This window comes from Dreissena polymorpha, chromosome 9 (genome assembly GCF_020536995.1).
Source record: "Dreissena polymorpha isolate Duluth1 chromosome 9, UMN_Dpol_1.0, whole genome shotgun sequence".
Classification (NCBI taxonomy): Eukaryota; Metazoa; Mollusca; class Bivalvia; order Myida; family Dreissenidae; genus Dreissena; species Dreissena polymorpha.
Window position 1 is genome coordinate 102764769 of NC_068363.1, and position 26065 is coordinate 102790833.

Below are 26065 nucleotides of genomic sequence, written 5' to 3' on the forward strand. Positions count from 1 at the left end.
CGATTTTATGATATTGTTCGTTTAAAGAAAGTGCCTCCTTAACAATAGTCTATTTTAGGCACACAGTGTCGTCCCTGATTAGCCTGTGCGGACTACACAGGCTAATTGTGGACGCTAATTTACGCACATGGATTAAACCCCCTTTTTACAGAGCACGGACCATATGTAGAGTAATGCGTCAACGGGACACGTTGAATGTAAAATCAGTGCCTTCAACTGAATTCATCTCAACGTACGTGTACAATTTGCGAATTATAGGCCAAGATAAGTTCCAAAGAAAGTTGCCCTTAATGAGCAGTTTATTGAATGATATTGGTGCACATAAACCCGGGATTATTTGCGCATTGCCTTCCTGTGGGACTTACCTTTAACTTTCAGTGAACAGTTTGCACTCCTCTCTTGTATTAATACTACTCTTCTCTTTATAAGCCGGGAGAAAAATAAATGACGCGACGTTTAGCATCATAAAACATATTTATCCCATTGTTATTAAGGTAAATCAATTAAGTGCATTTCTTCTAAACTACTGATATGTATAACTTTCCCTTGCTCGAGACATCCGTGTGTTGGATGGAAATACGCATATTGATGATACAATATTGTATAAATTTCGGAAACGTATTCTAGATCTACAGTAAAGGTGTCTATGAGCTCCAATAGCTCTCTCCTTGGTAAGCGGAATCGACGGAAAAGTTCATCATCATTGTACATGTCTAATGGATTCAACCTATCTCTAAAAACTCGCTCTCTTCGAAAATGTCTTCGCATTCGATGAACAAGTCGCATGGAGGCCACCATGATCAAAGTCGAAACTATCCGCGTTCATTTTGCACGGGTTTTGAATGCCGACAAAGCGTCAAGCGACGAGCAGTCGTGGTGTGAGGGGTAGACTGCGGTCGCTCGACAATATGTCGAACAACGCGCGGTCGATTGACGACCGTCGCTCTCCATTAAACACGGCTATCGTCGCACGACGATTATTCGCTGGTACAACCATAGTCACCATTAATCCGGACCCTGGTCAATTTTGCGCCGAATAGGCTTGGGGTCGATTTCCAAATTTTACGGACTGGGCCGAAACGATTGGGGCTGATTTATTAAGATGGCTGCTGACAATCTACTTAAAAGAAAAAAAGAGGAAGATAAAGTATATTTATTCAGTTGTTTAAATGAGGCTAAAATGTACATTAAAGCTCATGAAAATGAAACAAGTAACCGGTATATAATTGGATACAGTACCAAAAATTTTGGAAATTCAGGTAAATTTATGGTGTTAATCGTGTTATACTGTTGGTAGCAAGATATTTCGACCCCTTGTCACTTCGACCCCTACCCATTTTAGATGACGATACGACCCCCTGACACTTCGACCCCTATTTACAATATTTTTGTTGAAGACACTTAGACCCCTTAAAGGGGCCTTTTCACAGATTTTGGCATTTTTTTAAACTTATTCATTAAATGCTTTATATTGATAAATGTAAACATTGGATCGTAAAAGCTCCAGTAAAAAATCAAGAAAAAAAATAAAAAAAGGAAAAGAACATTGCCCGGAGCAGGTTTCGAACCAGTGACCCCTGGAGTCCTGCCAGAGTCCTGAAGTAACAACGCTTCAGCCTACTAAGCTATTCCGCCGAGTACACATCCTTGATATATTTTATACCTTATATAAGCAATCTTCGTAGTTTCACAAAATTTAACGACAAAAACAGAACTCTCCAAATTATTCAATCGTTTCGCGTTGCAACGCTTTATAATTTTTAGGTTTTAAAATCGTCAAAAGATGCATATAATGGCTATATTAGAGCATGGTTAATGTTCAGTATTACTGTTTCCTCACAAATATCATAACTAAAACGAAAACTTACGAATCTGAAACAACTTTTTCGGCGTAAGCTGCATAAGCCAGCTTTTCACCTTTGCCTGACCTTTGTAAGTGTCCAATAAAATTTCCCGCGGCTAGGTACGAATGAATACACTTCATTTATTCCATTGGCTGATTTGAGTATACCACCAGAACATTGGAAACATATCCGCGTCTTTGTAACACTGTTTTACTGTATGAAACAATTTTATCTCGAATGAAAAGGCTTAATAGATAGAACAGTTTTACACTCAATTCTCGACATCAATACAGTTTGTGCGTACACCTTTTATTTTCAGAGTATTACCAGCGCAAGAGCGTTTATACTTAAAAGGCTATGTTCTCATATTTAGTACTTACTTCCTTATTCCTGTCAACATGTTAACATGTAAAAGTATAAAGAGCAATGGAAGCGAGGCCTCACTTTAAAGCATTGCATTTCAACCCGCGAGGTATATCGGGTCAATTCGCGGACATTCAGAGTTTATATACAGGTCATCACCGGAGTTGGCGGCCAGTAAAATAATCGCTATATAATAAAGACGCTATCTGTGAACTAGGTGACCTGGAATTTTCTTTAGACCAGAAATATGTTAAATGAAGATATTCAGCAATATAATTATGGTATGTAAATAATAGATTCTTAATGTGTTTTCAACAATACAATGATAAATATTATTGTTGATAAATTTAACAATAATTATTCGTCCATATTGCCTAATGTACTAAAGTGATATTATGAGCATGTAACAGTTTATAGGTGTCTATCGCAACCGTTGATTATTTTTGATGTTTCTACTTCATATACACTTATATTAATTAATGCAGCATCATCATACTAAAACAATATACCAGAAAGAGAAAAATAATGCATTTGAATATCAACCGTACTTTCGTTTGACAACTGATCATGCGTTTACGAGTTGAACCTAAATTTAGTTTAAGTGCAGATTTGTTCATACGACACAAAGACACGAAATTGTTTTACGGATCATTTCAGCTTACAGGACTGGGTGGGTCACGTAAGAATATCGAATATAAAATATATTTTTATAAACAACTGGTAGCAAGGTGAGTTGCAGATAATTAATCAGTAACCACATTTTAACTAACTATTTTGACCTGTTAATTCTTTTCAGCTCAATTCAACAGTGCAAAATGCCCATAATATCACTTTAAGCATTAGCACGATGATAATTGATACTGTTAATAATCGAATCAAATAGCAATGCCCGACAAACCACTGAAACAGGTTTGTTCGAAGAACGCGCCTATAAATACGGATATGTTTAAATTTCACTTCCATTCTTCTTTTGGTTTTCTGTTTTGTATCTATAGGTTTATGACCAGCAATATGTTATAATGTAAAATAAGCCGCGAAAACTCCCCGTAACATCCCGTACTGCCTGTGATGCAGCTAAGAACTGCACAGAAAAAGACATTCGCTATCCTTGATCTCATTCATTAAACTATTTACGCCGTATATCTTTTTTAAAGATATTTCTTGTTTCAATTTTGTCAATTTACCAAAGCATGAAAAGATCCCTTTAATAAAAACAAAGAATTAGCAATTACTTTTGGGCTGTGATTATCACTGTGAATGGAAAAAAACTGTCACATGACCACACAAGTCAGGGCCCTCAATCCATTTTAGGGGAAGGGGGTCGCTATCCATAGCAGGGGAAATTTTTGCTGCGTTTCTTTTTTTGGGGGATTTTTTACTTACTCTCTTATTTGTTTTATGCAGATTCGTTCATACAACACAAAGACACTATTTTGTTTTACGGATCATTTTGACTAAGAGGACTCACCAGTCATGTCAACTATCAAATATAATGTATATTTTTTATATACAACTGGTAGCAAGATGCGTAACAGATAATTGGTCATTAACCACATTTTAACTAACTCTTTTGACCTGTTAATTTTTTCAGCTCAATTCATAATATCACTTTAATATAATAATATGCAATCTTCTTGATTTGTGACTTATACTATTTTACTTGTTTGAACATTACAGAATGATCCATGAAACAAAATAATTGTCTTTGTGTCGTATGAACGAATCTGCATAAAACTCAATTTAGTTCACATTGTAAATCGAATCATTCCTGTCGTCAGTTTTCAAAACAAAAGTACGGTTGATATTCAAAAGCATTATATTTCTCTTTCCAGGATATTTTTTTAATATGTTGATGCTGCATTTACGAATATACGTGTTTATGCATACATGCCAGACGTCCCGATCTCGGCGGGACAGTCCTGCTTTTGGGCTCTTTGTCCCGGTATCCCGATATGAGACGCTTTGTCCCGACATTTTTTAAGAACAATATAAGGTCTATAAGTTCCCAATAAAATTCGCTTTTCGAGCTCTTTCTGGCTAAAACTTATCACTGCTAATCCCTTTATTGCCCCCAATTTACAACCCACTTTACTACTCCAGTGCACCAGTGTTGTTTTGACACCTTATCAGCGATTTATCGTCAACTTATTGATTTAATCAGCATTCACACCATGGCGTTTTTATGATAGGGGTGGCTAATTGCTATCAAAAGATGTATCATACAGAAATTAACGCCACCTGCGTTTGTATTTCATGGCCCAATCAAGTCCAACGATACTTTTATCCTGTGTATTATACAACATAAGGTTATAAATCCTGTCTAAACACCGATTTTGTACATCATACAAATTGAATGATGACCAATATACATTGATATTTCTCACAAATTACCTTTTGTTTTCGACTGATTTTCAGAAAATTGTATGTACATACTGCATCAATCTAAATTTAGAGTCAATTTACGATTGGTTGAATAAGAACAGTGCTCGATGCACTCACATCGTGTCACACGATTTACATATGTTCAAGGGGATATCCCTGTACCAATAAGATGTCAAATCGAGGCAAACGGGGATACCCCTCATTTTAATTTATGGAGTGTGTTTACTTCCGGAAAATGGAGAACGTCTGTGTTCACGAAATTCTGAACACACATTTATCGTCAAGATTGGGCAGAAATTTAGAGTTTTTGTAAGTAATATACTGACTGTTGAGTATATAGAAAAGGTGGAATGATTGATCGTTTTAGGTGTCCCGCTTTTTGGTAAAATGTCCCGACAATTTTTATGGAAAGTCCCGATTTGGACCTGAAAAATTCTGGCATGTATGGTTTATGAAGTGAAAACACCAAAAATAAACAACGGTTGCGATAGACACCTATAAACTGTTAGATGCACATAATATCACTTAAACATTAGTTCATTTTTGTTGTTGCAGAATTTATATATATCGTGCATTAATATATGACATCAATCTTAACTTGTTATATCTAAATTAAATCTAAATTAGCATAAATTATATTGTTTCACTTGTTTTTCATTAAATTAAACGCTTGCATTTATTCAGCTATTTCCGTTTGCATATTTTTGCTACTGACGTTTGCCATTCCTAAACGTACTACTGACGTTTGCCATATTTGTATTCACTCTTTAAACGTTTATTTAATATCTGGTTGATATTTTTGTTTGTTTATGCATAGACATTATGTAATATATGTTCGTCCGGTAAAGCATAGACAGTTCTGTGATCGTTTATTTTCGAGAACACTGACTCTTTGTAATTTTACTACTGACGTTTGCTTCTTAAATGGAATTTTGCGCTGAAGTGTTCTCGAAAACCAGAGCAACACACACAACGCGTGATATACCGATCGAAAGCTATATGCATGCCATATTGCCTGCGCTAGGTCGTATGAAAGTCAGAGGATGATCAGCAAAGATATTGGAAAAAAACCTACCTTGCGCGGCTGTTTGTTGTCATAAAATGACTACTGACGTTGACTTTTGTGGTCACGTGACAGTTTTTGTTCATTCACAGTGATTATTCTATTTAAAATTCAGCAATACATTTACTAAAAAAACTACAGTATCCCTTACTTTCATCGTATCGGCCCTCCTCATAGTATCGTCCCCTTAACAAAAAACCTTTATGAAGTGCTGGAAATTAATGTTTTTCAATTTTTAGAAGTTGTAATGTACTTGGTGGTTATCCATGACTATTACGACGATGATGATCATTCTCATGATATCCGGTATTCATTGGAAAGTAGGTCATGTTTATTCCAGGGTGATGGTATGATTTTTAAATTACATAACACACAAGTAAGTAATGTGTTTAATGGATTAATAGTAGCTTTACCAAATGTGTTATATGCCTGCCGCTTATTTTTCAAAGTGTAAAAGTATTTGAAAAAACAAAATGAGCATTAGTTCCAGTTTTCCATTAAAGGCTCTATAAAGCTGAAGATCCGTAATTATTAACCGATTTTTAAATATTTTTTTCATATTTTTTTTTATAAAGGTTATCAAAAAACAATATATATATGCTATTGGACATTACAATAAAAAATAAGCAAAACAACTTGTTTTGAGCTCAAAATAAAGTGTCCTCCAAGTCAATTGTATTTACAAACAATCAGTTTATTTACATCGCTGTTTACTCGGAAAAGAGAAAGTGAAAGTGACTCAGGTCACCAAAAATATATGATGATTTTTACGTTTTCCGGTATCACCCACAAAGTGGGTCTCTTCTAAATGGTTAAAACGTTTGTAGTGATCTAATAAGTTACTTTCTGCTGATTAAAAGTTGTTCAAAATAGAATTAAAATTTAATTTTCTTTCGGCTATTTTTAGCTCATCTATTTTTTGAAAAAAAATTATGAGCTATTGTCATCACCTTGGCGTCGGCGTCTGCGTCGGCGTTGGCGTCCGGTTAAGTTTTGCGTTTAGGTCCATTTTTCTCAGAAAGTATCAATGCTATTGCATTCAAACTTGGTACACTTACTTACTATCATGAGGGGACTGGGCAGGCAAAGTTAGATAACTCTGGCATGCATTTTGACTGAATTATGTGCCCTTTTTATACTTAGAAAATTGAAAATTTTGGTTAAGTTTTGCGTTTAGGTCCACTTTTTTCAGAAAGTATCAATGCTATTGCATTCAAACTTGGTACACTTACTTACTATCATGAGGGGATTGGGCAGGCAAAGTTAGATAACTCTTGCATGCATTTTGACAGAATTATGTGCCCTTTTTATACTTAGAAAATTGAAAATTTTGGTTAAGTTTTGTGTTTAGGTCCATTTTATTCCTTAAGTTATAAGTATCAAAGCTATTGCTTTCATACTTGCAACACTTACTAACTATCATAAGGGGACTGTGCAGGCAAAGTAATGTAACTCTGACTGGCATTTGGACGGAATTATGGGCCCTTTATACTTAGAAAATTGAAAGTTTGCTTAAGTTTTGTGTTTAGGTCCACTTTATTCCTTAAGTTATAAGTATCAAAGCTATTGCTTTCATACTTGCAACACTTACTACCATAAGGGGACTGTGCATGCAAAGTAATGTAACTCTGACTGGCATTTTGACAGAATTATGTGCCCTTTTTATACTTAGAAAATTGAAAATTTGGTTATGTTTTGTGTTTAGGTCCACTTTATTCCTAAAGTATCAAAGCTATTGCTTTCATACTTGCAACACTTATTAACTATCGTAAGGGGACTGTGCAGGCAAAGTTATGTAACTCTGACTGGCATTTGGACGGAATTATGGGCCCTTTATACTTAGAAAATTGAAAGTTTGCTTAAGTTTTGTGTTTTGGTCCACTTTACCCCTAAATTATCATAGATATTGCTTTCATACTTGGAACATTCGCAAACTATCATAAGGGTACAGTAAAAGGACAAGTTGCATAACTCTGGATGTCATTTTTACGGAATTATGGCCCTTTTTTGACTTAGTAACTTTGAATATATGGTTAAATTTTGTGTTTTGATCCACTTTACTTCTTCAGTATCAAGGCTATTGCTTTCAAACTTCAAATACTTTCATGCTATGACATGAGGTTACTGTACCTGGCAAGTTGAATTTTACCTTGACCTTTGAATGACCTTGACTCTCAAGGTCAAATTATTAAATTTTCCTAAAATTGCCATAACTTCTTTATTTATGATTAGATTTGATTGATACTTTGACAAAACTACTCTTACCTGACATACCTCAATAGACTCCACCCAAACCATCGCCCGTGCCCCCCCCCCCCCCCTATTTTTTTTTTTTTTTTTTGTTGTTGATCATCTCACAAATGACCACCACACCCTCACACTATACCCCCCCCCCCCCCCCCAATTTTTTTTTAAACGGTTAAAAAACAAATGTTTGAAATACCGTCCAACCATCGCACCCAAAAATCCCCCCCACCCCCCCCCTCTCCCCATCCGAATCCCCCCCCCCCCCTAAATTTTTTTTTTTTTTTTTTTTTTTTTAAGATCATCTGACAAATTACCCCCCCCACCCTCACACTATACCCCCCCCCCCCCACCTCACCCCCCCAATTTATTTTTTTTTGAAACGGTTAAAAAACACAAATATTTATTTTTATTATTTTATGTTTGAAATACCGTCCAACCATCGCACCCAAGAATCCCCCCACCCCACCCCCACCCCCCCCACCCCCCCCCCTACCGATTTTTTGTTTCCTTTTTTTCGCATTTTTGGAAGATAATGTAATAAATGTCCACACCCCCACACAATGCACCCCTCTTCACTCCACCCCTCCCTCCTTTGTGATTGAAAATGAGAGTCCCTTCACCTTTAAAAAGAAAATAGGTGAGCGGTCTGCACCCGCAAGGCGGTGCTCTTGTTAGCATATGTCACCGCTCTGAGGCTACACATCACGTTAGTTGCAAAAATGTAAACATTTCTTCCAATTATGAAACGGGTTTATCTTCCATAATTCTTGACAACGTTGTACCTAAGCTGTTTTATTAGCAGTTTTTATGCAAGAGCAACTGAAATCCATTAAAAATCAGACCAGTTGATATGCATAATAATTGGATTTGTCACCTTTATAGAGCCTTTAAGATGTTATTTTTAGAACCAGCACGTGCACATAGTAACAAATTTTAACAACCAATCAGAAGTGACGATACAATGAGACAAGGTGTAGATGAAACAGATTACTAAAGGGAGTTAAGTCTAACCAGTATTTTGTCAAAACAATGTCCAATTTAAATGCAGTTTTCGTTATTATGTCCAAGAATACACATTCAACTATAAAAAATATTGACATATAACACATGTGTGTTTTTGTATTTGTTCACTTCCAAAATTCGTATGTATTCATTAATAGGGCCGATTCCACGGAAAGACATGCTACATTATATTTAAATTATTATATATATATATATATTTATATAAATTATATATTTATCATGACTAAAGAGACCAATAAACTCTGAATGTTATTAGCATCTACAATAGACCATTTTTTTTGCCCCCAGTAGGGTGGCATATAGCAGTTGAACTGTCTGTCAGTACGTCAGTATGTGTGTATGTTAGTCTGTCCGTCCGTCCGAAAAATAAAAATTAACGTTGGCCATAACTTTTGCATTATTGAAGATAGAAACTTGATATTTGGCATGCATGTGTATCTCATGAAGCTGCACATTTTGAGTAGTGGAAGTTTAAGGTCAAGGTCATCCTTCAAGGTCAAAGGTTTTTTTTTTTACATATTTTTCAATGCGGCATTCTTATGAAGCTGCACATTTTGATTTGGTGAAAGTTCAAGGTCAAGGTCACCCTTCAAGGTCAAAGGTCAAATTTGTATACCCCCCGGTAGGGTGGCATATAGCAGTTGAACTCTCTGTCAGTCAGTATGTGTGTATGTCAGTCTGTCCGTCCGAAAAAAACTTTAACATTGGCCATAACTTTTTCACTATTGAAGATAGCAACTTGATATTTGGCATTCATGTGTATCTCATGGAGCTGAACATTTTGAGTGGTGAAAGGTGAAGGTCAAGGTCATCCTTCAAGGTCAAATGTCAAATATATGGCGTCTGTCCGTGGGAAAACTTTAACATTGGCCATAACTTTTTCAATATTGAAGAAAGCAACTTGATATTTGGCATGCATGTTTATCTCATGAAGCTGCACATTTTGAGTGGTGGAAGTTCAAGGTCAAGGTCATCCTTCAAGGTCAACGGTTAAACAAAAATCACAGCGGCTTTCTCATGAAGCTGCACATTTTGAGTGGTGGAAGTTCAAGGTCAAGGTCATCCTTGAAGGTCAAGGTCATCTTTCAAGGTCAAAGGTTAAACAAAAAAATCAAAGCGACGTTCTGATGAAGCTGCACATTTTGAGTGGTGGAAGTTCAAGGTCAAGGTCATCCGTCAAGGTCATCTTTCAAGGTCAAAGGTCAATTTATTTATTTTTAATTCAAAGTGGCGTTATAATGAAGCTGCACATTTAAAGTGGTGGAAGTTCAAGGTCAAGGTCATCCTTCAAGGTCAAGGTCAAAGGTAAAAAAATAAAATCAAAGCGGCGCAATAGGGGGCATTGTGTTTCTGACGAACACATCTCTTGTTTTTTTGTTGTTTTTTTTCAAAGCGGTGTTATCATGAAGCTGCACATTTTGAGTGGTTGAAGTTCAAGGTCAAGGTCATCCTTCAAAGTCAAAGGTTAAACGAAAAAAATTCAAAGCAGCGTTCTGATTAAGCTGCTCATTTTGAGTGGTGGAAGTTCAAGGTCAAGGTCATCCTTCAAGATCAAGGTCATCTTTCAAGGTCAAAGGTCAATTTTTTTTTTTTTTACTTCAAAGCGGCGTTATCATGAAGCTGCACATTTTGAGTGGTGGAAGTTCAAGGTCATGTGCATTGGCCTTGGACAGTAGATGATTCCTATTGAATTTGGGGTCACAAGGTCAAAGGTCAAGGTCACTATCACACTAAGTGTGAAGATTGTTTCCGATCAATAACTAGTCAACCAATTGACAGATTGGCTTGATACTTCACATGTGCATTGGCCTTGGACAGTAGATGACCCCTATTGAATTTAGGGACACTAGGTTAAAGATCAAGGTCACTATCACACTAAGTGGTTTCGGATCAATAACTCTTCAAGGAATTGATCAATTGGCTTGATACTTCACATGTGCATTGGCTTTGGAAGTGAATGAACCCTATGGAAATTGAGGTCAAAGGTTAAGGACACTATCACACCAAGTGTGAAAATCGTTAATTATCAATAACTCTTCAACCAATTGACTGATTGGCTTAATACTTCACATGTGCATTGATCTTAGACAGTATATAACCCTTATTGAAACTGGGGTCACTAGGTCAAGGTCATAATCACACTTAGTGTGAAAATCGTTTCTGATCAATAACTTGTCAACAAATTGACTGATTGGCTTGAAGCTTTGGCCTTGGACAGTAGATGAACCCTATTAAAATTGGGGTCACTAGGTCAAAGGTCAAGGTCACTGTCACACTTAGTGTTGAAATAGTTTCCAATCAATAACTTGTCAACTAAGTAACCGATTGGCTTGATACTTCACATGTGTATTGGCCTTGGACAGGCGATTACCTCTAAAGAAATTGGGGTCACTAGGTGAAAGGTCAAGGTCACTGATACACATTAAGAGTACAATTGTTTACAATCAAAAACTTGTCAACTGATTCACTGATATGCTTGATACTTCGCATCTGCCTTGGACAGTAAATGATATGATATTGTGTATTGCGTATTGCAATATATTGTCAGTTCAAAAACCCGTATTGCAATATATCGCAATATATTGCTAACTTGTACCATAAGTATAACTCGCCAATTACCCGATAATCCCGTATACTCCAGTTTTAAAGTAAATTCAGTTAAATATTTACTATAAAAGTGCTCAACAATAACAAGAAACACAAACATTCGCCAATTTTCTTAAGTATCAAATACATTTTGGCATTTGTTACTATTTAAAGATGTGATGAAATAACGTCCAATCGGGGCGTTTTTTTCCCCACTGAACACGCGTTAATCGCCTGACCTGATGTTCCAGTTTTTATACAACACAAAATACACCCACACTTTCCATGGGACGTTCTACATGTCTGCATAATTTTCGCGCGCTTTATATTGAGACAAAGGATAAAACACTTTTTATTTGACGCTAGAATTTTTTGTTGTTGCGTTAGCATTAAAATACGGAAGCGTGTTTCCGAAATTCGGATTACAAATTTAATAATGCTCATATCAGTACCGAAAGATAAAGTTACAGTTGTGCGTAATCAATTCAATTATAATTTGTTCAAAAGCATCAAAAAACGCTCCCATGTAACAACGCTACTCCATATAATATCCTTTTTAGAATGCTATTTTTAGGTAAGAATTTATTTTTTACAAAACACCGCTTTGTTTTGTTTACCTTGATATCATTATTTTGGATGGCTTTTCTGGACGAAATGTGGATGAATTTTTGTAAAATTTTCGTACCGGTAAGATGAAAATCGTATCGCAATACGATATGCGGATTGCATATTGCGATATATACCGATATACCGGTATATTGTTGCAGCACTAGTAAATGACCCCTATTGAAATTGAGGTCAAAAGTTAAGGTTTTTTCACTGTTACACACTTTGTGTGAAATCATTTACCATCAATAACTCGTCAACTGATTCACTGATTGGCTTGATACTGAACATGTGCACTTGCCTTGGACAGTAGATGACCCCTATTGAAATTGGGTTCACTAGGTCAAAGTTCAAGGTCACTGTTACACACTAAGTGTGAAATCGTTTCCAATCAATAACTTGTCAACTGATTCATCGATTGGCTTGATATTTCCTATGTGCATTGGCCTTGGACAGTAGATGACTCCTATTGAAACTGGGGTTACTGGGTCAAAGGTCATGGTCACATGCACAATAAGTGGGAAAAGCGTTTCTGATCAATAACTCCTCAACTAATCAACAGATTGGCTTGATGCTCCCATGCGCATTGGCTTTGGACAGAAGATGATCCCAATTGAAATTGGGGTCATTAGGTCAAAGGTCAAGGTAACAGTCACAAGTAGTGTGAAAATTGTTTCCGATCAATAACTCCTCAACCAATTGACTTACTGGCTTGATACTTCACATGCGCATTGGCCTTGGACAGAAGATGACCCCTATTGAAATTGGGGTCACTAGGTCAAAGCCCTGTTTGTGGGAGGCACATGTCTCCGACCGCGGAACACTTGTTTATACATGGTTTGCATTAATTGATAAATTCTTTTGCTCTTTGCCTTAACCAATTGATGCGCTGTCACTAGAGGATATATGAAAGTGCATGAAATTAAAACAAATTTGTGTTTTACTTACTTTGTTTTGTTTAGAACAATATGATTTTATGAACCTTAATCAATTATTCTTCATATTTAATCAGTAAATTAAGGATAATATTGATAGTTTTCTGCCAAATATGGTGAATTTTAAAATGCAATATCAATGTGTGAATATCAAAATTATAATATAGTTACCAAAAAAGTACACTGTAAGAGGAATTTTGAAATACCCAGTTCTTATAAAAATTTTCTGCCCCAATTTAAACTTGTTTGTGCCTTGTAAAATATCTCTGCTTCTAAACTACTGAACTTCAAGAGGAAAATGAGAAGTATTAGGGCCATTTTTATGTAGTTATAAAATTGCATTGAAATTTTGTATGCAAACACCTGTGTATACTTAATTGAGCATTAACACGGGTGAGTGTTCATTATAATACATGGAAATAAGTTCAGAGCTGATTTTATGCAAATATTTGCTAAAATTCATGTCATTTTTATGCCACCCTTCGAAGAAGAGGGGGTATATTGTTTTGCACATGTCGGACGGTCGGTCCGTCCACCAGATGGTTTCCGGATGAAAACTCAAGGATGTTTAGGCCTTGGATCATGAAACTTCATAGGTGCATTGATCATGACTGGTAGGTGACCCCTATTGATTTTCAGGTCACTTGGTCAAAAGTCAAGGTCACAGTGACTCTTAATAGTAAAATGGTGTCCGGATGATAATCAGTTTTTGTTTGGCCCGATTTTATAGCCGAAATTCGTCTATGTTCCCAATCCCAAAAAGTATACTTTATTCCCAAAATGTGGCAAAAAATTCCCAATTTCAAAAAAAAATTTTTTTTTTTTTTTTTTTTTTTTTAGAAGGAAGTGTCTAATGCGTATTTTATCTCAACTTTAATTCAACTACATCTAACAAAGTATTATATGATTTTGTTCTTTTAACTTGAATGATTATAAAGAGTTATATCAAATTAAGTATTTATGCCCCCCTTCGAAGAAGAGGGGATATATTGCTTTGCTCATGTTGGTCTGTCGGTCGGTCTGTCGGTCCGTCCACCAGGTGGTTGTCAGATGATAACTCAAGAACGCTTGGGCCTATGATCATGAAACTTCATAGGTACATTGATCATGACTCGCAGATGACCCCTATTGATTTTGAGGTCACTAGGTCAAAGGTCAAGGTCACAGGTGAAGGTCACAGTTACTGGAAATAGGCATTTTAAGGATTTAGCATGGTTCAAACAAGGGAAACAACTACCGTTTATGCATGTTCTTTTGTTACAGCATTTGCCTCCCTTGTAATTTATTTAAATTTTACCAAATGTAAGGCTAACTGCATTTTTGTAATGCATTGTATCACCACCACCACCGCCACCACCACCACCACCACCACCACCACCACCACCACCACCACCACCGTTGTTCACAGTGACAAAAAACGTATCCACCACCGTTGTTCACAGTGACAAAAAACGTATTCACACAATGGCTGCTACTACAACTTATAGCCCATATAGCATGCATGTTTTACAAACAGCCCTTGTTTCCTTATCTGTGAACTTTTTGTGTGGAAAAAAAGGCTAATGAATTTATTTTCCCAATTTAATACATGAAAATGCAGATAAAATTCCCAATTCCAAAGCCATGGGCTATCTTCACAAAAAGTGGGAAAAAACCCTGATAACTCAAGAATGCTTACGCCTAGGATCATAAAACTTCATAGGTACATTGATCATGACTGGCAGATGCCCCCTATTGATTTTCGATCACTAGGTCAAAGGTCAAGGTCACAGTGACTCAAAAAAGTAAAATGGTTTCCGGATGATAACTCAAGAATGCTTATGCAATGATCATGAAACTTCATAGGTATATTGATCATGACTGGTAAATGACCCCTATTGATTTTCAGGTCACTAGGTCAAAGGTCAAGGTCACAGTGACTCGAAACAGTAAAATGGTTTCCGGATGATAACTCAAGAATGCTTACGCCTAGAATCATGAAACTTCATAGGTACATTAATCATGACTGGCTGATGACCCCTATTGATTTTCAGGTCACTAGGTCAAGGTCACAGTGACTCGAAACAGTAATATGGTTTCCGGATGATAACTCAAGAATGCTTACGCTTAGGATCATGAAACTTCATAGGTACATTGATCATGACTGGCAGATGACCCCTATTGATTTTCATGTCACTAGGTCAAAGGTCAAGGTCACAGTCACAAAAAACGTATTCACACAATGGCTGCCACTACAACTGACAGCCCCTATGTGGGGGCATGCATGTTTTACAATCAGCCCTTGTTTTTAGCTCACATGAGCACAACGTGCTCATGGTGAGCTTTTGTGATTGTGCGGCGTCAACATTTGCCTTGTTAACTCTCTAGAGGCCACATTTATTGTCCAATCTTCATGAAATTTGGTCAGAAGATTGGTTTCAATGATATCTTGGATGAGTTCATAAATGGTTACGTTTGCTTGAAAAACATGGCTGCCAAGGGGCGGTGCATTTTTCCTTATATGGCTATAAATGGCTATAGTAAAATCTTGTTAACACTCTAGAGGCCACATTTATTGTCTGATCTTCACAAAACTTGGTCAGAAGATTCATCCCAATAATATCTTGGACGAGTTCGAAAATGATGCCAGTTGGTTGAAAAACATGGCCGCCAGGGGGCGGGGCATTTTTTCCATATATGGCTATAGTATAACCTTGTTAACACTCTAGAGGCCACATTTATTTTCCGATCTTCATGAAACTTGCCTAGAAGATTTGTCCCACTGATATCTTGGATGAGTTCAAAAATGGTAACCTTTGCTTGAAAAATATGGCTGCCAAAGGGCGGGGCATTTTTCCTTATATGGCTATATATTGCTATAGTAAAATCTTGTTAACACTCTAGAGGCCACATTTATTGTCCAAAGATTCATCCCAATAATATCTTCGATGAGTTCGAAAATAATGCCGGTTGGTTGAAAACATGGCTGCCAGAGGGCGGGGCATTTTTCCTTATATGGCTATGGTAAAACCGTGTTAACACTCTAGAGGCCACATTTATTGTCCAATCTTGATGAAATATGGTAAGAAGATTTGTCTCAATGATATCTTGGATGAGTTCAAAAATGGTTACGTTTGCATGAAAAACATGGCCGCCAAGGGGCGGGGCATTTTTCCTTACATGGCTATATAAGGCTATAGTAAAATCATGTTAGCACTCAAGAGGCCACATTTATAGTCCGATCTTCATGAAACTTTGTCAGAAGATTCATCCTAATAATATCTTGAACGAGTTCAAAAATGATGCCGTTTGGTTGAAAAACATGGCCACCACGGGGGCGGGGCTATTTTCCTTATAAGGCTTTAGTAAATTCTTATTGTTAACACTCTTGAGGTCTCATTTATTTTCCGATCATCATGAAACTTGGTCAGAAGATTTATCCCAATGATATCTTGGATGAGTTCGAAAATAGTTTTGGTTGCTTTAAAAACATGACCACAAGGGGTGGGGCATTTTTTCTTATATGGCTATAGTAAAACCTTGTTAACACTCTAGAGGCCACATTTAGTGTCCAATCTTCATGAAATTTGGTCAGAAGATTGGTCGCAATGATATCTTGGATGAGTTCGAAAATAATTATGTTTGCTTGAAAAAAATGGCTGCCAAGGGGCGGGGCATTTTTCCTTTTATGACTTTAGTAAAATCTTGTTAACACTCTAGAGGCCACATTTACTGTCCGATCTCATGAAACTTGGTCAGAAGATTCATCCCGATAATATCCTGGACGTGTTCAAAAATTATGCCGGTTGGTTGAAAAACATGGCTGCCAGAGGGCGGGACATTTTTTCTTAGATGGCTATAGTAAAACTTTGTTAACACTCTAGAGGCCACATTTATTTTCCGATCTTCATGAAACTTGGTCAGAAGATTTTTCCCAATAATATCTTGTTATCTCAGGTGAGCGACTTTGGGCCTTTCAGGCCCTCTTGTTATAAATATAGTTTATACTTGAATTTTAAATTTGCAAAAAATAAAGAAAACTGTTCTGAGGATTGTTTTCAGTTGTTACTTCATCCTCCCATAAGGTTTGTTGGGTCCATGGGATCAACCCTTACATGTATGTGAGCCTTGGACATCAGGTTCTGAAATGCCACCATGGTACAGACAAGAATAGCAAGAAAAAACTGGAAATGGAAAAGGTAATGAACAGAAAAAATTGAAACTTAATTTAAATGATTTTCATTGATTTTTAGCTTACCTAAGCAGTGTAAGCACCTTGATTTGCTGCCGTTAGAATGTGGAATCATTATTATACCCACACAAACGAAGTTTTGGAGGGTATATAGGAGTGAGCTTGTCTGTCGGTTGGTCTGTCTGTCTGTCTGTCAGTCCGTATTAAGTGTCTGCTCTCTAATTCAAGTTGTTTTCATCCAATCTTCACCAAACGTGGTCAGATGTTGTATCAAGATGATGTCTAGGTCAAGTTCGAATATGGGTCATGCCGGGTCAAAAACTAGGTCATGGGGTCACTTAGTGCATTTTAAACATTCAGCATGGTGTCCGCTCTCTAATTCAAGTAATTTTCATCCAAGCTTCACCACACTTGGTCAGAAGTTGTATCTAGATGATGTGGAGGTAAGTTCAAACACGGGCCATGCCAGGTCAAAAACTAGGTCACAGGGTCACTAAGTGCGTTTTAAACATTGAGCATCAGGGATTTCAATAGCTTTTGAAAACTAAGAGTTAAATGACACCTTGGTTGAAATTTTAAATGGTCAAATGAACATTTCAGGAGTCAAAATATTGAAGTCTAGATAATTTGTTCCTGGATATTTGTTGATTGCTATGCAAATGTTTCTTTTTTATAACTTGCTTGCTCAAGATTAACTAAAAAACAACATTTTGCTTAGTATAAAATAAATTTTATGTTATTTTCATGGTGACATTTGCATCAAAATGATGCAAGGTTAATAATTTGGAGGAGTCCAAAGTGACAAAATTGCAAAATGCTTGCATCAAAAAGCAGGATTAAAATTGAAATCCCTGAGCATGGTGTCCGCTGTTTTATGTGAAGACAACATACAAAATATTATGTGTCCATGCGGCATGTGGGGGTATTCGTCACGTTTGTGACAAAGCTCTAGTTCAATTTCCAATAATGGTCTTATCCATGAAGATTTAAATCATTACCCCTTGTAACATTGTTTTATACAGATACACACTATGATTAAATAAGGCTTTCAGTGACTTGGTCACAAGATTTTTTGCAAAACTCAAAACTGTGAAATGTCAGATCAAAATTAATATGCATGTTCATGTACATTGAAAGTTGAAAGGGTATTAACCTACTTTTTAGATGAAGAAAGATAGCGCTGAGCAGCATACATATGCAAAAAAGAAAACAAGGAATACAGTAAAGCCATCCAAAAAAATGGACTGTCCTGCTGCCATCATTATGAAGGAAGTGTTGATATTCTACCCTGAAGAGGTTGGTTGTGTTATTGTTCTTTTATTTTATTTAACGTCAGCATTATGATAACATTATTTTGCATTATTGCAATCACTACACTTAAAAAATCATAATATTGCAACAATATACAAAATAACAACTGGTTATAAAATCATGTTCTTCTGACTACATGTCTGTTAAAACATTTACATTTGTATCCTTATTGCTCAATTTATACCTTTTTAAACGCCTGATAAATAATAAATGATGGAAATTAAAAATCTGCATCTAAAATTTGATGTGCCATTTTTAGCTTGTGCTGTTTTCGGAGAAAACCTGAGGTATTGTCATAGCCGGCGTCGTGCTAAAACTTTGACATTTTGCTCTAAAATCAAAGTGCTTCCACCTACAACTTTGAAACTTCATGTGTAGATGTACCTTGATGAGTTCTACATGCCACTTCCATTTTTGGGTCACTATGTCGAAGGTCAAGGTCACTGTGACCTCTAAAAAAAAAAAAACTGACAAGCTTTCATTTATTAAAAAATGCACCTGCAGCCCAGTTGGCACCCGTTATGGGGTGCTCTTGTTTGTTAACCAGGTTTTCCGAAGGAAAAAACTGGTTATTAGATTGGCGAATGCGGGCGGGCTGGCTGGCGGGCTGGCTGGCGGGCTGGCGGGCGGGCGGAACAAACTTGTCCGGGCCATAACTATGTCGTTCATTGTCAGATTTTAAAATCATTTGGCACATTTGTTCACCATCATTGGACGGTGTGTCGCGCGAAATAATTACGTCGATATCTCCAAGGTCAAGGTCACACTTTGAGTTCAAAGGTCAAAAATGGCCATAAATGAGCTTGTCCTGGCCATAACTATGTCATTCATTGTGAGATTTTAAAATCATTTGGCACATTTGTTCACCATCATGGGACGGTGTGTCGCACGAAAGAATCACGTCAATATCTCCAATGTCAAGGTCGCCACGACTAAAAATAGATTTTTTTTAAAAACAAACTTACAAAGGGGGTTAATTTTGTTTGTTCATTTCAAAAGTTCAGTTTGAGTTTTCTCCCTTTATCAGATTTTTTTTTCACAATGAAAACCTGGTTTTGTGACAATTTTGTCCCTTGTTTTATTTACTGTATTGGTTGTAACATTATACTGTATTGGTTGTCAACATTATGTCTTAATTTTACAAGGGCACAAATGAGCTTGATAAAAAGAAAGCTACCTCCAGCGTGAGGAGTGACATGAGCAAAGGCATCAAGAAGATTATGGTGGTGTTTCCAAACATCAAACACGAAAACCATCCTATAAAAGAGGTATTGATATGTGAAGTGACACTCTGTAAACTTAAATTTCTTTTGTTGCATTTGCGGTAAAATGTGAATAAATGGACCAATAATTATTCATCCAGTCAAAAGGAATCCAATATTCAACCTTGCAGGCAGAGTTAAGTAGATAGTTGTTGATAAATTAAACAAAATGTTCTTTTAACACATTTATTGTTAAGTTTATGAACAATGTTTTCCAAGTAGTATGGGCTGGAATCCTTTTGTGGAGCCTGCAGCATCATGCAATTATAAAATTACATATAACAAATGTTCACCATGAAGTGTTGGGAGTAACATACTTTTACTATCCTAAAAGATGAAGGTCATGCTAAGAGGTCAAAGGTCAAATTTGGCCATATAACAGCTTGTCTGGACTGTATGTTTGTCATTCATCATGCAATTTTTATGCCCCCCTTCGAAGAAGAGGGGGTATATTGCTTTGCTCATGTCGGTCGGTCGGTTGGTCCGTCCACCAGGTGGTTTCCGGATGATAACTCAAGAACGCTTGGGGCTAGGATCATGAAACTTCATAGGTACATTGATCATGACTTGCAGATGACCCCTATTGATTTTGAGGTCACTAGGTCAAAGGTCAAGGTCATGGTAACCCGAAATAGTAAAATGGTTTCCGGATGATAACTCAAGAACGCATAGGCCTAGGATCATGAAACTTCATGGGTAGATTGATCATGACTCGCAGATGACCCCTATTGATTTTGAGGTCACTAGTTTAAAGGTCAAGGTCACGGTGACCCGAAATAGTAAAATCTTTTCCGGATGATAACTCAAGAACGCATACGCCTAGGATCATGAAACTTCATGGGTAGATTGATCATGACTCGCAGATGACCCCTATTGATTTTTAGGTCACTAGGTCAAAGGTCAAGGTCACGGTGACCCGAAATAGTAAAATGGTTTTTCGGATGATAACTAAAGAACGCATATGCCTAGGATCATGAAACTTCATGGGTAGATTGATCATGACTCGCAGATGACCCCTATTGATTTTGAGGTCACAAGGTCAAAGGTCAAGGTCACGGTGACATGAAATAGTAAAATGATTTTTGGATGATAACTCAAGAACGCTTTTGCCTAGGATCATGACACTTCATAGGTACATTTTTCGTGACTCGCAGATGACCCCTTTTGATTTTCAGGTCACTAGGTCAAGGTCACAGTGACAAAAAACGTATTCACACAATGGCTGCCACTACAACGGACAGCCCATATGGGGGGCATGCATGTTTTACAAACAGCCCTTGTGTCATTCATCATGCAATTTTGTCATTCATCATGCAATTTTGACATTCATCATGCAATTTTGACATTCATCATGCAATTTTGTCATTCATCATGCAATTTTGACATTCATCATGCAATTTTGACTTCATCATGCAATTTTGTCATTCATCATGCAATTTTGACATTCATCATGCAATTTTGTCATTCATGCAATTTTGTCATTCATCATGCAATTTTGTCATTCATCATGCAATTTTAAATGAACTTAACAAAAGGCCACCATGAAGAGAAGGCTGTCATGCCAGACAATTGTCCCTAAGGGGTCAAGGGTTGAATATGGCTATACAACAAATTGTCGTGACTGTAACTTTGTCATTCGTAATGCAAATTTCAAATAAATTCCCACAAATGGCTATCATTGAGCAGGGTGTGTGTCTTTAGTAACACACTTCTCCTTACCTCAAAGATCTAGGTAACACCTCGATGTCAAAGTTCTTATTTGTTAATAAAATAGCTTCTCCAGATCTTTACATTGTGATTCATCAGACAATTTCAAATAAACTCATCTCAAAAATTCACTATTAGAAAACAATATTTTGCATGTAAGATCGGTCTCTCTACCTCTAAGCTCAAGATCACAAGTAGAAGTCAACGTTAAGATTTGTCCATAAAACAGCTTGTAAGGACACTAACTGCGTTATTCATCATGCTGTTAAAAAATAACTTACGCAAAAAATCACCATATGAAGACAATGTGTTGTGTGTACCACCAGACTCTATACCTCAATGGTGAAAATTGGCCTTTAACTAGCCTTTGTAATAAATTGAAGGCTCAACTTTCCTTGCAATCAAATTTATTAATCACTAAATGTCGGAAGATGGGGATATTACAATAATGATGGTGCAAAGTAAAATGTCCCTCAGTTTGTCTGTAAATGATTATTTCTGTAGAAGTCCTATTGTGAGTATTACATGTTTGTATTTTTATGAACAAAAAGAAGAATCGTGGCATGTACAGATTGCATTTTTCTGGGTTCAAGTGTTTTCCTTATACATGTATGTATATAGTGAACACTTTGAAATTCTTCCTAAGTAGCAAGGCCCAGAGTTTGGTCTTTGGGTTGTATCATTTTATGGTGGTCCTCTACCAACTTTGTTCAGTGGGGATTTATTGTTTACATTAATCAAACCTTAAAACAACTATCTAGCATTAACCTGTTGCGTACAGATAACTAAAGATATGAACACTAAGTCAGTCACTGAGGTCTTTTTTTCTCCGTACTCAAAAGAGTTATTGATTGTATATTTTCAGACAATGAATAGTGTCAACTCCAAGTGTAGAGCTTATCAGTGTAAATACTGCACACACATTGACCGCAAGGGCAGGATGGAGGGGCACATCCTGAAGGTGCATGTGCCAATGGACAGAGCCCCTTTTTACTGTACATTATGTGAGTTCAGATGCCAGAATACGCGTGCTCTGCTGAAGCACATCACCCAGTACTCTGGGCACGTGTCAGAGGAGCAGAGGTTGGGAAAGCCTGACTATACACAAGTTCTCCGAAGGGCAAAGCATCCATTCTATGTAACAGAGGCAGATATGGTGGCCTTGTCAGCTGAAGAGAGTGGCGTCTGGTTTGACAGGAACAAGTCGCAGTTTGAAGACCTAGAGGAAGATGAAGATGAAACTGTCTTCACAGCAGACGGCTCTATGGTGCCTCTGTGGCTAATCAAGCCGATGACAGCGTCAGCAAACCTACCTAAGCCTAGCCTCCACATCCCGGAAACACCCCGCAAAAAAGAGAGGTCTGGCCAGATCTTCACGGCTGAACAGGCTTGCAGCATTCTTGCATCTCCCCAAATGTCAGCGCCATTGGACACAGTGGCAGTTCCTGAAACCTGGCTCTCAGCAGATTTCCAACAAGAGGTAGTTGACATGCCAACATCAGGTCTTCAAACAAATACGGGTTCTCTGTCAGCAAACGCCCAAATCACATCATCTGAAATAGCAGTGGATAACACTTTCCAGCCAGTGCTTGCATCAACTCGACCAGGAATGAGGTGCAAATCAACTCACACACCTGTGCAGGATGAGGGAGATCCAGAAAATCAGTTTATGGACTTTTTAGGAGACGGAGACGCCACACCAGTGACCCCTCGTGCTTTGAAAAGGCCTCTAACAACACCTTCAGGCCTAGTTCCACAAAAGATCCAGCGAATCGAGTCAACAACACAGCAGAGTTGTCCCACATCAGTGAGCGCTTGCCAGTGTAGCACGGGTAATGTATTAAGATCCATAGCGAAGGTGGCGGAGGAGGTAGCCAAGATCTCGAAGCAGCTTGTCAGTATCCAGGAAGCAATGGCCAAGGAGAGACGGTCACCACTGAAAAATAAACAATGACATTAATGAATAAATATACTGTGAATTTTCATACAAAAATGTTTTGTTATAAACTGTTAAATATTTAATTAAAGTTGAATGTGTTTACCCACAGCATTTATTTTAACTCACTGCGGTACACTATGAACAGTTAAATACTTATCAGTTTGTACAGTGAATAGTTTCAAACATAGTTATTAGTTGAAAACTTTGAACATTAATTATGCCCCCCTTCGAAGAAGAGGGGGTATATTGCTTTGCTCATGTCGGTCTGTCGGTCGGTCCGTCCACCAGGTGGTTGTCAGACAATAACTCAAGAACGCTTGGGCCTAGGATCATGAAACTTCATAGGTACATTGATCATGACTCGCAGATGACCCCTATTGATTTTGAGGTCACTAGGTCAAAGGTCAAGGTGACCAGAAATAGTAAAATGGTGTTTTAATGATAACTCAAGAACGCATACGCCTAGGATCATGAAACTTCATGGGTAGATTGATCATGACTTGCAGATGACCCCTATTGATTTTGAGGTCACTAGGTCAAGGTCACGGTGACCCGAAATAGTAAAATGGTTTCCTGATGATAACTCAAGAATGCATACGCCTAGGATCATGAAACTTCGTGGGTAGATTGATCATGACTCGCAGATGACCCCTGTTGATTTTGAGGTCACTAGGTCAAAGGTCAAGGTCACGGTGACCCGAAATAGTAAAATGGTTTTCGGATGATAATTCAAGAACGCATACGCCTAGGATCATGAAACTTCATAGGTAGATTGATCATGACTTGCAGATGACCCCTATTGATTTTGAGGTCACAAGGTCAAGGTCACGGTGACCCGAAATAGTAAAATGATTTTCGGATGATAACTCAAGAACGCTTTTGCCTAGGATCATGACACTTCATAGGTACATTGATCGTCGACTCGCAGATGACCCCTATAGATTTTCAGGTCACTAGGTCAAAGTTCAAGGTCACAGTGACAAAAATCGTATTCACACAATGGCTGCCACTACAACGGACAGCCCATATGGGGGGCATGCATGTTTTACAAACAGCCCTTGTTGTTGTTAATTTTGTTTAATGCAGTTTAGTTTACAAATTAACTATATGGTAATTAATAATCAGTTTGTGACAAAAAGAAGTCAAGTGTAAGGCAGCAGAAACTTTCCTTATTAAGAGGGGGGTAATGATACACTCAGGCGTGACAGCAGCCCTCACCTTTATTTGCCCTCGGTAGAATGGCATACATGTATAGCAGTCGGATTATCCATTTGTCTGTCTGTCCTGCATTCCATTTTCTGGACTTTTTTTCGAAAAGCTTCAAGATATTGACCTGTTATAAGGTTTGTGAGTTTATTTACAATATTTTTGGCGAAGTTATGGCCCTTTAATTTCAAAATGTTCAGTTTACCGTTATTTTTTTAGGAAACAATTTCGGGTATTATGCTGATTTTTGGTAAATGAGTCTACTTACATAACTTATAGAATAGAGTGTGATTTTCGGTTAATGAGTCTACTTACATAACTTATAGAATAGAGTGTGAGTTTAGGTTAATGAGTCTACTTACATAACTTATAGAATAGAGTGTGATTTTTGGTTAATGAGTCTACTTACATAACTTATAGAATAGAGTGTGAGTTTTGGTTAATGAGTCTACTTACATAACTTATAGAATAGAGTGTGAGTTTTGGTTGATGAGTCTACTTACATAACTTATAGAAAAGAGTGTGATTTTTGGTTAATGAGTCTACTTACATAACTTATAGAATAGAGTGTGAGTTTTGGTTAATGAGTCTACTTACATAACTTATAGAGTAGAGTGTGAGTTTTGGTTAATGAGTCTACTTACATACATTGTAACTTATAGAATAGAGTGTGAGTTTTGGTTAATGAGTCTACTTACATAACTTATAGAATAGAGTGTGAGTTTTGGTTAATGAGTCTACTTACATAACTTATAGAAGAGAATGTGAGTTTTGGTTAATGAGTCTACTTACATAACTTATAGAATAGCGTGTGAGTTTTGGTTAATGAGTCTACTCACATAACTAATAGAATAGTGTGAGTTTTGTTCCGGTCCTTTAAATTTTAACGAAATTATGGGCTTTTGACTTAGAAATGATTTGTTTTCCGGAGGTTTTTTATGCAACACTTTCAGATATTTGGCTGGTTTTTGGTATGTGATTCTATCAACATGACTTAAAGATGACAATTTTTTAGGTTCAGTTGATTATTATTGAGGAAAACAGGTTCCTTAGACTTTAAAATAACACTAACAGAATTTGTTCCAAAACGCTTTCAGATTCTGTACAAGGCCGGTAACTTTGTAAAATATAAAAAGACAATAGCTTCATCATGATATTTTTAAGTGGTTTAACTATAAAGCTGCTGTGTGGCTTCAAGGCGCAACAGGAGACAACTCTTGTTACTTATGATATGAAGTTTTGAACATGCAATTTTTATTATTTTTAGCTCACCTGATTGCTCAGGTGAGTTTTTGTGACCGGTCTTTGCCCGTTGTACGTCCGTCCGTCATCTGTCAACATGTGTTCGTTAACACTCTAGAGGCCACATTTATTGTCTGATCTTCATGAAACTTGGTCAGAAGCTTTGTCCCAATGAAAT

The 26065-nt window shown here is 37.1% G+C and overlaps 1 protein-coding gene across 3 annotated transcripts; it reads left to right on the forward strand.

The window, feature by feature from the left end:
* Window positions 1-1009: 1009 nt before the first annotated feature.
* Window positions 1010-23541, forward strand: LOC127844547 (uncharacterized). Of its 3 annotated transcripts, none has more exons than XM_052374896.1 (5): window positions 1010-1259; window positions 17079-17227; window positions 18385-18516; window positions 19677-19799; window positions 22366-23541. In XM_052374896.1, the coding sequence occupies exons 1-5, from the start codon at window positions 1103-1105 to the stop codon at window positions 23452-23454; spliced, it is 1650 nt and encodes a 549-aa protein (XP_052230856.1). In that variant the 5' UTR covers window positions 1010-1102; the 3' UTR covers window positions 23455-23541. The 3 variants fall into 3 exon arrangements, with proteins under 3 accessions (XP_052230856.1, XP_052230857.1, XP_052230858.1); XM_052374897.1 differs by having other exon boundaries at window positions 17091-17227; XM_052374898.1 differs by having other exon boundaries at window positions 1010-1147; window positions 17091-17227.
* Window positions 23542-26065: the final 2524 nt, after the last annotated feature.

What these genes read in the sequence shown, in the direction of transcription:
- LOC127844547 (XM_052374896.1), top strand. Translation starts at nt 1,103, where the DNA reads ATGGCTGCTGACAATCTACTTAAAAGAAAAAAAGAGGAAGATAAAGTA. An exon ending in CAAAAATTTTGGAAATTCAG is followed by an intron (nt 1,260 to 17,078) that starts GTAAATTTATGG and finishes AACTGTTCTGAG; the next exon opens with GATTGTTTTCAGTTGTTACT. An exon ending in AAAACCATCCTATAAAAGAG is followed by an intron (nt 19,800 to 22,365) that starts GTATTGATATGT and finishes GTATATTTTCAG; the next exon opens with ACAATGAATAGTGTCAACTC.